This window comes from Amphibalanus amphitrite, unplaced genomic scaffold, assembly GCF_019059575.1.
Source record: "Amphibalanus amphitrite isolate SeventyFive unplaced genomic scaffold, NRLGWU_Aamphi_draft 000064F_arrow, whole genome shotgun sequence".
In the NCBI taxonomy this organism is placed as follows: domain Eukaryota; kingdom Metazoa; phylum Arthropoda; class Thecostraca; order Balanomorpha; family Balanidae; genus Amphibalanus; species Amphibalanus amphitrite.
In genome coordinates this window covers 118,268-132,451 of record NW_024881560.1, presented here as the reverse complement: position 1 = coordinate 132,451, position 14,184 = coordinate 118,268, and the positions used below count along the sequence as shown (strand labels likewise).

General features: G+C 51.3%; 1 protein-coding gene across 1 annotated transcript in view; it reads left to right on the top strand.

Annotated features, from left to right (window-relative positions):
• LOC122378751 (sarcosine dehydrogenase, mitochondrial-like) overlaps positions 1–13,023 on the top strand; it is a 62,354-nt gene extending 49,331 nt beyond the window's left edge. The window contains exons 11-17 of the mRNA XM_043360213.1: positions 980–1,180; positions 1,459–1,606; positions 3,077–3,177; positions 9,645–9,793; positions 10,024–10,154; positions 12,056–12,181; positions 12,546–13,023. Of these exons, the coding sequence (XP_043216148.1) occupies positions 980–1,180; positions 1,459–1,606; positions 3,077–3,177; positions 9,645–9,793; positions 10,024–10,154; positions 12,056–12,181; positions 12,546–13,012 (1,323 nt within the window). The 3' untranslated portion in view covers positions 13,013–13,023. The remainder of the gene's footprint in view (positions 1–979; positions 1,181–1,458; positions 1,607–3,076; positions 3,178–9,644; positions 9,794–10,023; positions 10,155–12,055; positions 12,182–12,545) is intronic.
• The last annotated feature ends 1,161 nt before the right edge of the window (positions 13,024–14,184 follow it).

Below are 14,184 nucleotides of genomic sequence, written 5' to 3'. Positions count from 1 at the left end.
AGAATCGGATGACAATATTACGAAACAAGAAACTTGAAAATCACCGTTCGTTCAGACTCAGAGCTGGAAGAAGCACAATATCTCTAAACGTCCGTACCGTGCCTCCGAATACCACCTGCATGGCTCACAAGATATAATTACATCCTGGCAGCGTTCACAGCGCTCATTGCTGCGTTCATTAGGTTATCCCCGTCCAGCTAGAATTAATTAGGCGTCGTCCTTACATCATTATGGCGTATTATCGCTGGAGGCCGATAGGATAGGTACCTTTCATTACGCAAATCATGTTTTTTTCGACCCACTTCTCAACAGAGATGATCAAGTGCATAAAAGACTTGCACTTTAGCAAGGGCGTCTCTGGGGTTGTCTCGTCTCATCCATTCGACAATTGTGTATCTATTCAGGTCTGTCCTGAATTTTTGTCTGCCTGTCTCTCTGTCTGTCTGTCTTTCTGTCTGTCTGTCTGTCTGTCTGTCTGTCTGTCTGTCTGTCTGTCTGTCTGTCTGTCTGTCTGTCTGTCTGTCTGTCTGTCTGTCTGTCTGTCTGTCTGTCTGTCTGTCTGTCTGTCTGTCTGTCTGTCTGTCCGTCCGTCCGTCTGTCTGTCTGACCTGGTCTGACCTGTCCAGGCCCGCCTGCTCCCCGTCCTGTAGTCTGTGTTTTATCCGGCCGTCTGTCAGGGTCTGTCCGTCAGTGTCCGTGTCTGAGGGCCGGCCCTCTCGCCGCCAATCTGTGCCGCGTTTCCGGCGTCCATTGATCATGAGTGGCTGCTCACAAAGCCCCCGGGAGTGGCGGGGACTGGCCGACCCTCCCTACCTCCCTCCCTCCCCCATCCATGGGGAAGCCAGGGCGCCCACCCACATACAGCGGAGCCGCTGTCTGACGGCTGAAGGTCTGATGTGCCCTGTGACCTGACCTGACCTGACCTGACCTGACCTGACCTGACCTGACCTCCCCTGACCTGACCTGTCCCCCTCCTCAGGAGCTGCTGGAGCAGGGCTGCCAGTACCAGGAGCGGCAGGGCTGGGAGCGGCCCGGATGGTTCTGCCTGGAGTCAGGCCCGGCGCCGGCGCTGCCCTACGACTGGTACGGCGCGTACGACACACCCGTCCACGAAAACCACGTGTACGCCGACAACCTGAAGAAGGAGTACTCGTTCGACTTTCCGCCGCACCACAGCGTGGTGAGCTGGGGAGCACGGCCGGGGAAGTGGGAGGGGAGGATGGAGTGCCCGGGTCGTCGTGCAGACTGGCACCGAACACCGTCTGGTAACCGGACTTCGGTAGATAATGCTGGGGAAGTATCCTGCTAATACCACTTAGAAGATGTTTGAAAGTACCGTGTCTCATTCCCTGCTTTCATCTTGTAACACCCACCTTCCTGGCATTAACTGACCTCACTTACCCGTTTATTGTTAAACTCATCTGTAATTTTTACCGCAACCTCCCCGTCCGTCCGCAGATCCGTGACGAGAGTCTGGCATGTCGCACCACGGCGGCGATCTTCAACATGAGCTACTTCGCCAAGTACTACGTGACGGGGCCGGACGCGCAGGCGGCTGTCGACTGGATCTTCTCCAACGACCTGCAGAAGCCAGAGGGCTCCGTCGGTGAGTCGATGGCGCTGGTTGGTGTGGAACATTACTCAGTAATAGGGCCCACATAACGTGCTACGTTAACTTGTTATGGTTGCGATTCGAGTCTCCCCCTCGTCAAACCCGCGTGGTGGAATAAACTGAAAACAGACTTATGTAAGGTTCATTGTTTGTCAGCAAATATTGTAACACTCGCATTGAATCATTCTAATAAAATACCGAACTGTTTTGATTCGAACTGCTCTCGAGACAAAATAGTTGGCGGCGAGTTTAGTTTAGCTCTATGGCGCACTGCATGCCAGATCAACAACGCCACAGAGTGCCGCGTGTGTCAAGTGATACCACGCGTGACAGGATATGTCAACTCAAACCGGACCGAAGTGGCCAGCTGCTGCCGAGACTGCGGCGGCGTGGTCACCGACAGCCGTCAGGGACTGTCACCGACGACGGCCGTCGACCCGCTTCCGTTATCTGGGCGCTTGATTAGGCGCGGCTCTCCGACGGACCAGCCGCCGATCTGCGATCATGGCCCGGTAGTTCGGGGCGCCGATTGCGTGGAGAGCTTCCGGCCTCCTAATCTGCCGGTCGGGTGATGACCGAAATCGCGCGGAGACGCTGGATGGATGACTGTGACTCTGTGGATTAGGAAATGCATGGCCTTTGTGATACAAATGTGCGAGTTTCTCTTAAGAATTGCTTATTGCGGAATTAATTGTAATGGAAATTAAGAGATTTAGACCAACACTTATACAGAGTAAAGATAAAGCATGCGTTTGTCAAGCTCTTCATCGGCATTATATAGAAGCTGTCACCGGCCAGAATTCTCTTTGAACTCGTTCGAGGTATAGCTAGCTTCGCTTTACTGGGCGATTGGTATAAAAAACGTAAGAAGACGCAGGATTCAGTTGATGCATTGCTGTTGACAGATTCTGACCATAGCCGTCCATAACTGTCGCAACTGAACTACTCGCACAGATATTTGTGAACCGTGACAAAAACTAGCGGCCACTGCCCGCAGTGGATTATACCACATGCCTCGACCCCACACACTTAGGGCCTCGGCAAGGCCGGTCTTAGAGGAGGAATTACGTGAATCGCTGTATACAAGGAACTAGCGACCACCAGTCAGCCGTAGTCTAATGTTAGCGCGCTAAAGCTAAACAATCGGCTCTGGAATTACAATAAAGCTTGATATTGCTTATCGAATCCCCCGGAAACTCTGCTATTAGCGACCCGTTTGCATTTGGTGTGTAAACAGCATTGCTGTAAGCCTTCTGATAAAAGCCTTCCCTATTATTATAAATGAAACTATGAACGATTTCGACAGTGGTTGCGCGCTGTTTCTCGGTGCCCTGAAGTTATTACCTAGGTACTATGTATTTTGTAGTCCCTTGCAAGTGCTGGGATATTGCTCTTGTGTTGTTTTATTGAAAGCCGATGATGGTGCGCCTGTCTGCGTGTTTTGATGGTGTCCTCCTGTTTCAGTGTACACGTGTATGCTGAATAACCGCGGCGGCATCGAGTCTGATCTGACTGTCAGCGTACTGGAGCCGGGCCAGGGCGGCCCGTGCGACCCCTCCTTCCAGGTCAGTGGTCTCACGGCGATCCTCAAATGACGCTAACGCTACGTAATGGTCACCTGTCTGGGGAGAGCAGGCAGCCCAATCCAGCGATCTTTCGATTGGGACCGTCACCGGCCCTAGTCTCACCCGGAGGCTGCACATACCACCCCCGGTCCGAGCCGCATCTGATTCTCGGATCTCACGCGAACGCACAGCATTGTGAGCTGTCGCAAAGTTACCGTTACCTCTATACCGGCCCGGTGGGCCACAAACGTCACACCGGGCCGCCCCGGGACACATTTTCAGCTCGGCAGGCCTCGGTCCTGCGTCTGCGAACCGTCCCAAACGAAATTGATGGCGCGACCGCGCCGGAATCGCAAGTCGGTCTCCATTCAGCGTCAGGGCGACGTCCGGAGCATGTCAAATGGAGCGATCACCGATTGGGATTGTGCTATTGGTTAGCGGCGCCTTTGACGGCTGTATTAGGCTGGATATCGGCCCAATATATGGTGAATATCGTCCTTAGCCGACTCGTTTTGTCTCTGACAGAAATGAGCCAGACGGTGATAGCTCCCGACTGATTGAGACCGCCGCTGATAAAAACGGGGTAAGTTGGCTGAAGGAGTTGAACGATCGCCAGAAGTTAAGAAATCCTATTGTAGTCCTTTTGTGCTGGTATTGAAGATGCATGACTTTTTTAGCACTGCACCAATGAAGAGTGCTGTCCAATCGGAATAGTGGAATACTGCATATCTGCCTGTTATATCGGATATTCACAATGCATGGATGTCTTAGCGGAAGTTCCGCCCTAAAGTCACATTGGAAATAGCAGTGTTTGAACTGCACTCGGAGGCGTGGGGACAGGACGTTAATAGTAAGAGCCACTCTTCCAGTTTTAATTCATTGAAACACGTATACTGTCATGTGCCGGAAAGGCGTGCATCGGTTAAGCTCAAATGGCTGGGATGTGTGTATGTACGTTTTTTCTTCTTTGTTTATTGGTCTCGTCTCAGAAAGCAATCGCAGCTTCCCTGATCCCTCCATTCTATAGCTTTTCTGAGAGAACGCACGGTCTAAACACAGAACAAATTTCAACAAAGTTAGACTAAGTGATGCGTAAAGTTTCCCGACGCTACATCAAACTAAGCGTGGCCTGAATTGCTGACATTAACATACTCCAAGTGGAGCGTGCTACTGAAGCTCCACTCTTAAATGCAACGGCTATTGCACAAACGCCCAATTTTGCCAACTGAACCCCGTGTTCTGTTCCACGGAGTCGGCGCTGACATCGTGGACCGCTGCTGGTGCAGCAGTCATTGTATGATCGGTCAGCAGACTGGAAGGTCCGATGTCGGCGGATTTTCGTTTCCACGCCATTCGCCCTCTGTGGGAAGGGGCTATCTGGCCGGCTAACTCGCGGGGCGGGAGGGGAGGGGGCGGTGATGGACCCAGAGTGATGCCCTGAGTCAGGACCATTGGACTGACCCTCCCGGCACAGCCCTGTCCCAGCTTTGTGCGGCAGTATAGCACAACTCTGGACTGGGGCAGCACTGAGTGGGGCACCACTGCCCGCCTCCCCATCGATTTCCGATAAGTAGTCAATGGGGGCAAACTTTCCGAGTACGCTGGTCCAAAAATACGGGCGCGGGTGGTTATCTTGCATCGGTTAGCAGCGATTGTCATTATCTCCCCACATTAGATCGTCAATCTATTCGGCAGTGAAAGGAACGCTTAAGGCGATTTTAATGATTTAGTACTCGTAGCTACTGTCGATTTCTATTGAATTGCGACGGGTTAGAAAGTTCCTAGTGGTGTTGGCGCCATTACAGCAAATTATTTGAACTGACCCAGTCTGACCTAACATGACATCACCAAGCATGACATGAAATGACCTGATGTCATGAGCCCGATCTGATAATGTGACGTTTATGGTGTGACTCAGCATTACCCAGCCTGACCTGACCTCACTAGTAGTCCTTATGCTACACTAGCCAGACCTGAAATTTCTTCAGCAAGCTAACTTTGCGTAGGCTGTGAGACGCCGTCAGTACCTGCCGTCCAAATGCATTGAGATTCAGCTGGGGCAGTAACCTCTCGACCTCTTACCATGAGAACAGGTCGGCGATCTTTTCCCTGAGTTATATCGCTGACCTATCACAGAGTCCGATCGGGAACCGGGCACTAACTTTGGCCAACTCAGCCCGCAGGTTTACAGATAGGTATTTGAGCATCAAATACCATGGACGAAACGAGCCCGTTCATCGAGTTTACACTGATTTTATGCCACATAAAAGCTCGGAGACCAAACTTGTGCGTGGTATCCTCCAATGCAAACACACGCGACCGTTGAGATGAAACAGAACATCTTGTAGCGCGGGAGTCAGTAATGATTAGTGTGATTTTACCCCCTGCAAGTCCACTGCCAGCAGCTGAACTAAGCTCCCACTCAAAGCGTTTAACCCGCGCCCCAGTGGCGGTCTCGGCCAACTTCGCCCTAGTGAGGGGGGGCATATGTTACCACCCACCTCTAACTCAAAAACTAAGAGGGCTAGAAAGACGCGGTAAAAGGCAGTCGATAGCTCTCAATGCGTACGTTTGAGAGTATTTCGGTCATTTTTCACCTTAGAGCAATATTAGGGTCACCAGAGGTCATCAAAGGTCAAAATTTGCCAATTGTCATTATATTTTTCAGAAAACATGCCGCTATCTCAGGAACTATGGTAGCTAGAAAAACGCATGATAGAACAATCGATAGCTTTTGAACTCTTCTTTTGAAAAGGTCATTATCAATATTGACCTCAGGTCAACGGTTTAGCCTCCAGAGGGCAAAAACTCCAAAAATAGCTGTTTTTACGAAAAGTGTTTTTGGCCAATAACTTTCGACTACAAAAAGCCACGACATTTCTATTGCCAGAATCGTGTTCCCCTCACCGAGACGCGTCGAATGAACTATAATTTGACCTTGAAAGGTCAACTTGAAAATTTGACCTCAGGTCAAGGTCATGACCTGACCGGGAAAGGTCATGTTGCATATCAGTCGATGCGTCTCAACAAGACAAACACAATGAGACCATCCCTAGCGTTCTATCTCTTTCCAATCGCGAGTTATTGGCAAAAAAACTGTTTGTAGCCTCAAATGACCTCGGATGACCTTTCTAGAGGCTATCAGCAAAAATGACACCTTAGTCATCACGAGTGGACTAAATCATTGTGATTCTGAAATATTTGGACTGTTCCTATGCGTACACACGGATCTAGAGGCATTTTCATTTTTCTCCATTGACTTGTAATGGAAAGGTCATGCCACTGACCTGACCTTAGGTCACGGATATAAAAAATCCGAGATATACAAATTGTAGGCACCCATAACAGCATGCAATCCACCAAGTTTCAAACCTTTCTGACAAACACTGCAGGCTAGACATGATTGCAAACTTTTTTTTAAGGCTCGGTCAGTTAACTTGACCTGGTGACCTGACCTGACATGACCTGGGGTCAAAAATTTCACACATTATCCAAAATTGATGTACCAAAAGCTACCCCAAGCGGCGCGGCGCGTAGCGCCGCGGTTTTTTATTTACACGCAAAAAACGTGACGGGGTGGTAACATATGCCCCCCCCCCCCACTGGGGCGAAGGTTAACACCGACGGATGCCCAGACCGAATAGATTCAATGCTAGCCGGCCAGCCAGCCACTTTCGTTATTTATTTTCATAGGATGCGCGCCGCCAGAATTTTAACCGGCTCCCAGACAGCTGTTCAGCCCACTATGCTAATCAGAGCACCGTAACACGATTCGCGAAATGAACGCCGACATGGCCTCATTGTTGGTCGGCCGCGCCGCCGAGGCGCACTGCCTCTCAACAGTGGTCGTTTGGGCCGAGTTGGCCGGCGTCGGGCGGCTGCGGCGGGTCGGCGGCCTGCCTCCGTCTGCGGCGGGCCCCGCAGACCTGCCGTGATACGGCCGTCCGAATGGACACCATATCGAGTTAACGCGCCGCTGAACCACGCGCCGCCGCTGCCGCCGACTTTGGAACGAGTTTTATTTGCCCGTGCGGCGGCGGTCGACACGGAGCGCGCCCAGCCATACAGTCGATCGTCAGACGACCGGAGGCATTGTGACGCTACTGGCACGGCGGCGCCACGGACCGGGCTGTTCTTGAACTGCCGGTGCTTTTATTGGACCATGCGGTAGGACAGTGGCGACCACTGGGAGATCTGCGGCTGTCCCAACGCTGTTGTAACGGTTATCGATATTGCAAAATTCCATATTTTGTTACCATACCACTCGTAACCTCTCACACCATTCAGCTCTGCCGCTCTGGCCGACCCGTTCCCACAGCCTCCCACACCCGCCACTCTGACGGGGTCAGGTACCGGGGCTGACGCGATGATCAGATTTGCCCGGTGCGTCGGCTGGCGGCCGATCGGCATTGAGGCTGTCCACGGAGGGTGAACGGTGAACAAAGGTGGCGGTCGAGCCATTACCGCCCGCCGGAGACGCCCTGGATCCGGACCCGGACTCCCGACCCCGGACCCGGGACCCCGCAGTGGCAGCGGGCGGTCACTGACCCATATAGGCGCCGGCCGAACCGCCACCAGGGACGCCCGGTATGATTGTAGTAGGTACTTAATGGTTAGCCTGTGGGGTCGAACATCAGTCTGGAAACGCCTGAGGTCAGTGGGTATAACCAATCATAGGACTGACTGGAAAATAAAATGCAGACGTTTCTACTAAACTGAGTAAAAATATTTTGTTTTGCGTTGCTGTGCTACAAATGCGTAAATATCTAATACCAACATGTGTTTTTTTTTTTCAATTAATCTTCTTCCAGCAATGCTCGAATAACTTATACCATAACCCAGTAATAATAAAAAGAAATAGAAAGAGAGCAGGAGGAGAGAGAAAGACAGGGAAGAGCAAGAAAAGCAGTGATGGAGAGAGATGAAGATGGAGAGATACAGCAGGAAAATGAACAACGGCTGAGGTGTCTTAGAAACCTATGGATTTTAAGAATCCATCTGATATCTGGCTCTACAGTCGATCTTACACACCTCCCTCCATTTACCGCTCACAAAGGAGCTCACCTGCGCTATCATTCATAGGCGCATTACGATCCCGGCGGATTCCGAGGCGTTATAGCTCCGACTGGCCATCAGATGCCCGCGCCATGGGGGCCGTGCATTTTTCATCTGCCATCAGAGCCGGCACGCAGCAAGCTCGGTCCGACTATGCGTCCAATCAGGGCCGCCGGCCGAGAGCGCTGTGTGACTGGCCAGCGAGTCTGACTCTGGTGAGAGAGACTGACTCCGAGAGGAGCGTCGGACTCCGGCGGGAGCTCAGCCGACCACCAGTCAATTATAACAGCGGTACGCTTCTGACGAGCCGCCGCGGCTAACAAACCGACCACAGCGTTCTCAAGTGTCGGCCCACGGGCACGAAAAATGCAGTTCGCGAATTACGTTGATGTGCTTAACAGAATGCTTCCTTAAATGGGCACTTGAAATAAAGTTTGTAACTCCTGGCCATATATCTCCTCTTCACGTAATTGACAATGTCGTGTAACTACTTATATATAGCCCAGTAACAGTCATCTTGTGAAATTCTAGTGCATATTGCCTTGCGTACTTACCAGAATTCATTTGTATGTACATATTGTGTGCATGTAACTATGTATCTATTTACAATCATGAGCGATCCACACATACCGTGGCCATTACCGCTTGGCTCGTTATAGGTATGCCTTATTTTACACACAGTCCGCATGTCCGCATGTAATTAAAATCCCACTTGTAAAGTGATAAACTGCTTATTTGTTCTTCAGCTTGCCTTACGTCAGACGAGCCTTTCTTTTGTTTGTCTTCAATGTGGTGCACGCTACTTCCCATACACACATTGCTTGCTTAGACTTTAGACTTTAGAGTTTGTACAACAGCAGTTCTTGGGGACTTCAAAAAGTTTAGTTCTACACTTCAAGCATGAGTATGATTAAATCCAGCGCAGAATAGTCGGGAAAACATCAAATTGAGCTCGTGCTGGCAATGCAGATGCAAACTTGTCCTCCACTGAGCGTGCTCAGTGAACTAAAGAAACACAGGATCCGGACCTAGCCTCCTAGCAGGATTCAGCATCGGCAGACCCGCCTACTGGTCACCATCCATATGTGCTTGGTTTGATTGCGTTAACAGATGTAGTGCGAGCGGCGGGCGAACTGTTGATCCGGTGTCAAGCCTTGCGGAACAGTATACATTCCAGGCGCATACACTACTGCCATCTTGTGGCAAAGATAACAGTTATTCACGTCTTCTCTGGATCCGCGGCTCTTCCGTTCCTTTGTGCACGTACCGAAATATCTGAGTTATCTGATCTGTCCATGGCGCTGTAATGGAACGATCCTGTCTCGATCGCTGTCTCCTGGGCCTGCGGTCCGGCATTGCCTGCTGACCGTACCGTTCCCTTCTTCTGACGGGGTGCCTGCCCTCTGCCATAGGGTCGCGGCTTCTACGTGGCCGTTGGCGGCGGGTTTGCGGAGCACGTGAAGGCCCACATGGCCAACGCCATCCAGGACCGGGGCCTGAACGTCACTCTGACTGACCGGTCAGAGAATATGGGTCTGCTCTCCGTGCAGGGACCAAAGAGGTGAGGCGGCAATGACGAAATGGATATTGGTACTTGGTTTGTATTCTTGAATCAGTTGCACTATCAATTGAAGTTGTTTGTGCTCAGAACATTGCAGGTGCCAGGAGGCTGTGCAGCCTATATGTGAAGTAACAAAGTACGTCTGTTTTCCCGCGAGTACTGCATGTTCAATGATCCCAGTGACGACTCCTGTCCCACCCGCTGACGGTGACTCTCCCTCCCTCCGCCAGTCGCGCCATCATGCAGAGTCTGACCTCGACCGACCTGAGTAATGAGACGTTCCCGTTCGGCACCACTCAGATGGTGGATATTGGCGGCATCCGATGCCGCGCGCTGCGCCTCAGCTTCGTCGGCGAGCTCGGTACGGCTGGGTGGTGGGACCGTGGGCTTTACGGAAGTGTCGATTATGGGGTCGTTTTGTACTTACCCGGCTCGGTATACGACACGTAGGGTCGGGGTGCTGAACGGCTGATGGGCATGTTTCGGCAATGAATTTATCATGCTGATGGCGAATAATCGAAACGCGTTCAAGCTAAATTTGTTCCGTGCTCTACTTGTTATCTGGTGTGTTTTTATCAAACTTTTCTCTAACAATCAGCGTTACTCATTCAGTGCAGCCGGGGAATTTCAATTCTCTCCCATCCTTCTAGTTCTGTTGCACTGTGGTGTTCTGCTCTGCAAATGGAGGGGTTTCCCAACCCCGATGGCTGTTGGGCTGCCAGAATGTGGCAGTTTTATTATTCCACCACAGACGCCGACAGACAAATTCACAGCGTTTGGTCCTGTCACGCATCCAAATAACTCGGTCCTATGTGGGTCTGCTCGGCGAGGTTAACTTCATTTGATCTCCCAGTCCCGGAGCTTTGTGGTGCTGGAACAAAAAAAGATGTCGAAGGAAGAATATTGCAACCCATACGTGCGTCAGCTGAACTGATCAATTGCACTATGTTCTTCGAGGCACGTACAAGGTTTAACCCGCGCCCCGCTGGGCTATTCAGCCATACGCGCCCTGCTGGGGGGGGGGGCAGATTCTGCCCCCCCCCCCTGTCTAACTTCCGAACCGATGGTCGTAGAAAGACGGGGAAAACGGCAATCGAAAGCTCTCAACAAGGCGGATCTTAAGAGCCCAAATTTTTTTGCTTATATAGGTCAGAGGTCAGGTCAAGGTCAGGTCAAGGGTACAAAATGCAAGTTTCTACAGTATCGGCCTTGCACCGTAGTTGCCGAAGAATGGACTGAGACTGATTGCCCAAAACGTGTTCTTAGACTACCAAGACAATATTCGTTGCACACAATGTCATTCAAAGGTCAAGGTCAAGGTCAGGTCAGGTCAGGTCAGGTCACCAAAAACAAAATATAGAAAAGGGCATGTGCGACACATGTTTTATGGGTCATTTTACTCATAGAATTCAATAGGCACACTCAATAAGTGATATGGACCACCTCTGGATGAATTTCAGGTCGAGGTCAGGTCAAGGTCAGGTCAAGTGAGGTCAAATTTTGAAGTTGGTTGTTAAGGCCTACAAAGGTGTCTATCTGATGCAGTTTTTCACGGCGAATCGAATGGTGCTATTTTTGTTTCCGTACGAGGTCTAGAACTTCCAAAAAAAAATCATTTTAAAATTTTTTTTGTGTGTCATGACGTCATAAAATTTTGAATAACTCCCACATTTTTGAACCGATTCTTCTAAAAATTGGTATGTAGGTGCTCATAGACCAGTTCTCTGACATATATTCCGGTTTTTTCGATACACTCAAAATTTTGGATTTTATAATTATTTTCCCAAAAAAGTCAGTTTTTTGAAAAAAAATTGGGCAAAAATCCAAAATTTTTAAAAAACCGAGATAGCCATTTGATAGACAAAGTAGAATCACGTATAACCTTTTTTGTTACGTCTTGATTCCTTTAAAAATGAAGATGTTAGCGGCGTTGGAAATTTTGCCGTTTTTTAGGCGAAAATTGCGAACATGACGTCACTAAAACGTCAATTTCTCAAAAATTTTCCGACGGATTTCGCTCAAATTTTCAGGGAACGTGTCAAATTGATGTATGATAAGGTACTGAAAGTTTGACGTCGCTGGCGTAACGCGTTTAGAAGTTATTGGCGAAAAACGGGAGGGGGCAGATTCTGCCCCCCCCCCCAGCGGGGCGCGGGTTAATGCTTGTTTCTGTCTGGCGGCGTTACAGCTGGTTTTAGCCTCGCACATCTCCCCGATCGCAATGTATGCTGCCGATCTGACCTGGCCTGACCTCTGCCCCAGGCTGGGAGCTGCACATTCCCTCCGGCGATCTGGTGACTGTCTACCGCCTTCTGAAGGCTGCCGGCGCCGAGTTTGGCCTGAGGGACGCCGGCTACCGGGCGATGGACAGCCTGAGCGCCGAGAAAGGTCAGCAGCGGAGAGGGGAGGGGAGGGAGGGGAGGTGGACAGCCCACTGAAGTGGGCCAGACTCGCAGCGATAGAACGCCGACGGAACGGGAGGCTCAGCTGGCAAATGGGGTCGGTCTAATCGGGGCTATGACATTTCACCGGTCACGTAAAATGGGAAGTGAGAGTAGCGTTTAGCTGCCGACTGTGAAGGGTTGATAGTGACCGTCGACATTTGAGCTGGTGTTGCCTGAAGAGGCACCATCAACTGCATCGATGACGAGCACGTGTCCGATTGTGGTTTAGCTGTTTATCACCCACTTCCTTGTCTATCGTTGCAAAATTTCCTTATTGACTAACTCGCCGCACCCGATTCCGCGCACAGGCTACAAGCACTGGCACGCCGAGATCCGGCCGGACGACAAGCCGCAGGAGGCCGGCATGCTCTTCACCTGCAAGCTGAAGACGGACCAGTCGTTCGCCGGCCGGGAGGCCGTGGAGCGTCAGAAGGCGGAGGGCGTCCGTCGCCGGCTGGTGACCCTCAGCCTGCCCCAGCCGCGCGCCCTCTGGGGCCTCGAGGGCATCTGGATGAACGGGGCGCCGGTCGGCTTCGTGCGCCGCGCCGAGCACGCGTTCGCGCTGGACCGGATGGTAGCCTACGGGTACGTGCGGCGGCCGGACGGCGGCAAGGTCACCAACGCCTTCCTGCGGGAGGCCGTCTGGGAGCTGGACGTGATGGGGGAGCGGGTGCCGGCCGAGCTGCACCTGAAGGCTCCGTTCGACCCGCAGAGTCGCCGGCTGCAGGGCGACTACGGCGAACTGGACGGCGAGGTGGTGCGCGCAGCCGTCTAGGAAGGTCGTGGGGACAGGGGTGGGGAGGTGGTGCGCGCAGCCGTCTAGGGAGGCCGTGGGGGCAGTGGGGTGGATGGGAGGTCATGGTCCGCGCAGTGGTCTAGGCGGACCACAGGCGCGGTGGGGTGGACGGGAGGGAGGGACAGGACGGGAAAATGAAAGCAAATGTAGGGGGACGGGTAGTTTTGGGAAGGTGTGTGTGGGGACTAAAGGAAGGATTCAGAGCGGGGGATGGACCGGGAGAGGAAAGGGGGACATCAGAGTAATTGGGACGGGACATAAGACGGTGATGACGAAGCACGTGAACGTCCAAACATCCGAACACCGCCAACACCTTTTACCGTCGATGGGTTGCGATGGCTCAACGATTGGCTGATATGAGAAAACTATATGGATTGGATAGGAAATCCGGTAAAGCTAGTGATAGGAGAGCATTTCGAGCATCACAACATCCTGAACTGCTCGCGAATGCCGAGACATTCCCAATTTTCGCAGCGCAGGTTTTTCGGCACACTAAGCGGAATGCCTATCCCACGAACTCACTCGTAACCCCTCACTTCACTATGCTAGGCAATTTCAACCCACATTCTGGCTTGTGGCAATGAGCATGCCTTACTCGGAGGTCTGTGGTGGCGTAGCGTGAAGCGCAATGTATCTGAACGGATATGTGAATCTAGTAGTTCGATAATTGGATCGGTGTATGTATGGCTGTTGCTGACCGACCTGGCTCTCGCTGGTCGGCGGTGCTTAAGCACGTTAAATGCGCACAAATGCAATCACTAGCTGTATGATTATATAGCCATTGTTATTTTACGTTAATAACTAGTCGCTATTGTTTGTATTGTTTACTGCATATTGTTCTGTACCCCGTAAGTTATAATGGTTTGATATTTAGTTATAATGGCCAGATTCACCAGGAGTCTGCGAGAATTAGCATGTTTGCATCAAACCGCGGTATCTTACCGCGGTTATGAGTAATTATCTTTTGCTGTGTGCTACGGTCACTGGATATAGTTGTACTGCTACGTTTTAATGGCTCTAATGGTGCAGTGCTATAAGTGCTATACAATAGAGCGCACAATTAGGCATGCTTCCTTGGGTCGGGCTCCAATACCGAACGGATGCGGAAGACATGACATGAGCTCTTCTGTAGACAGCAAGGAAGCAGCATG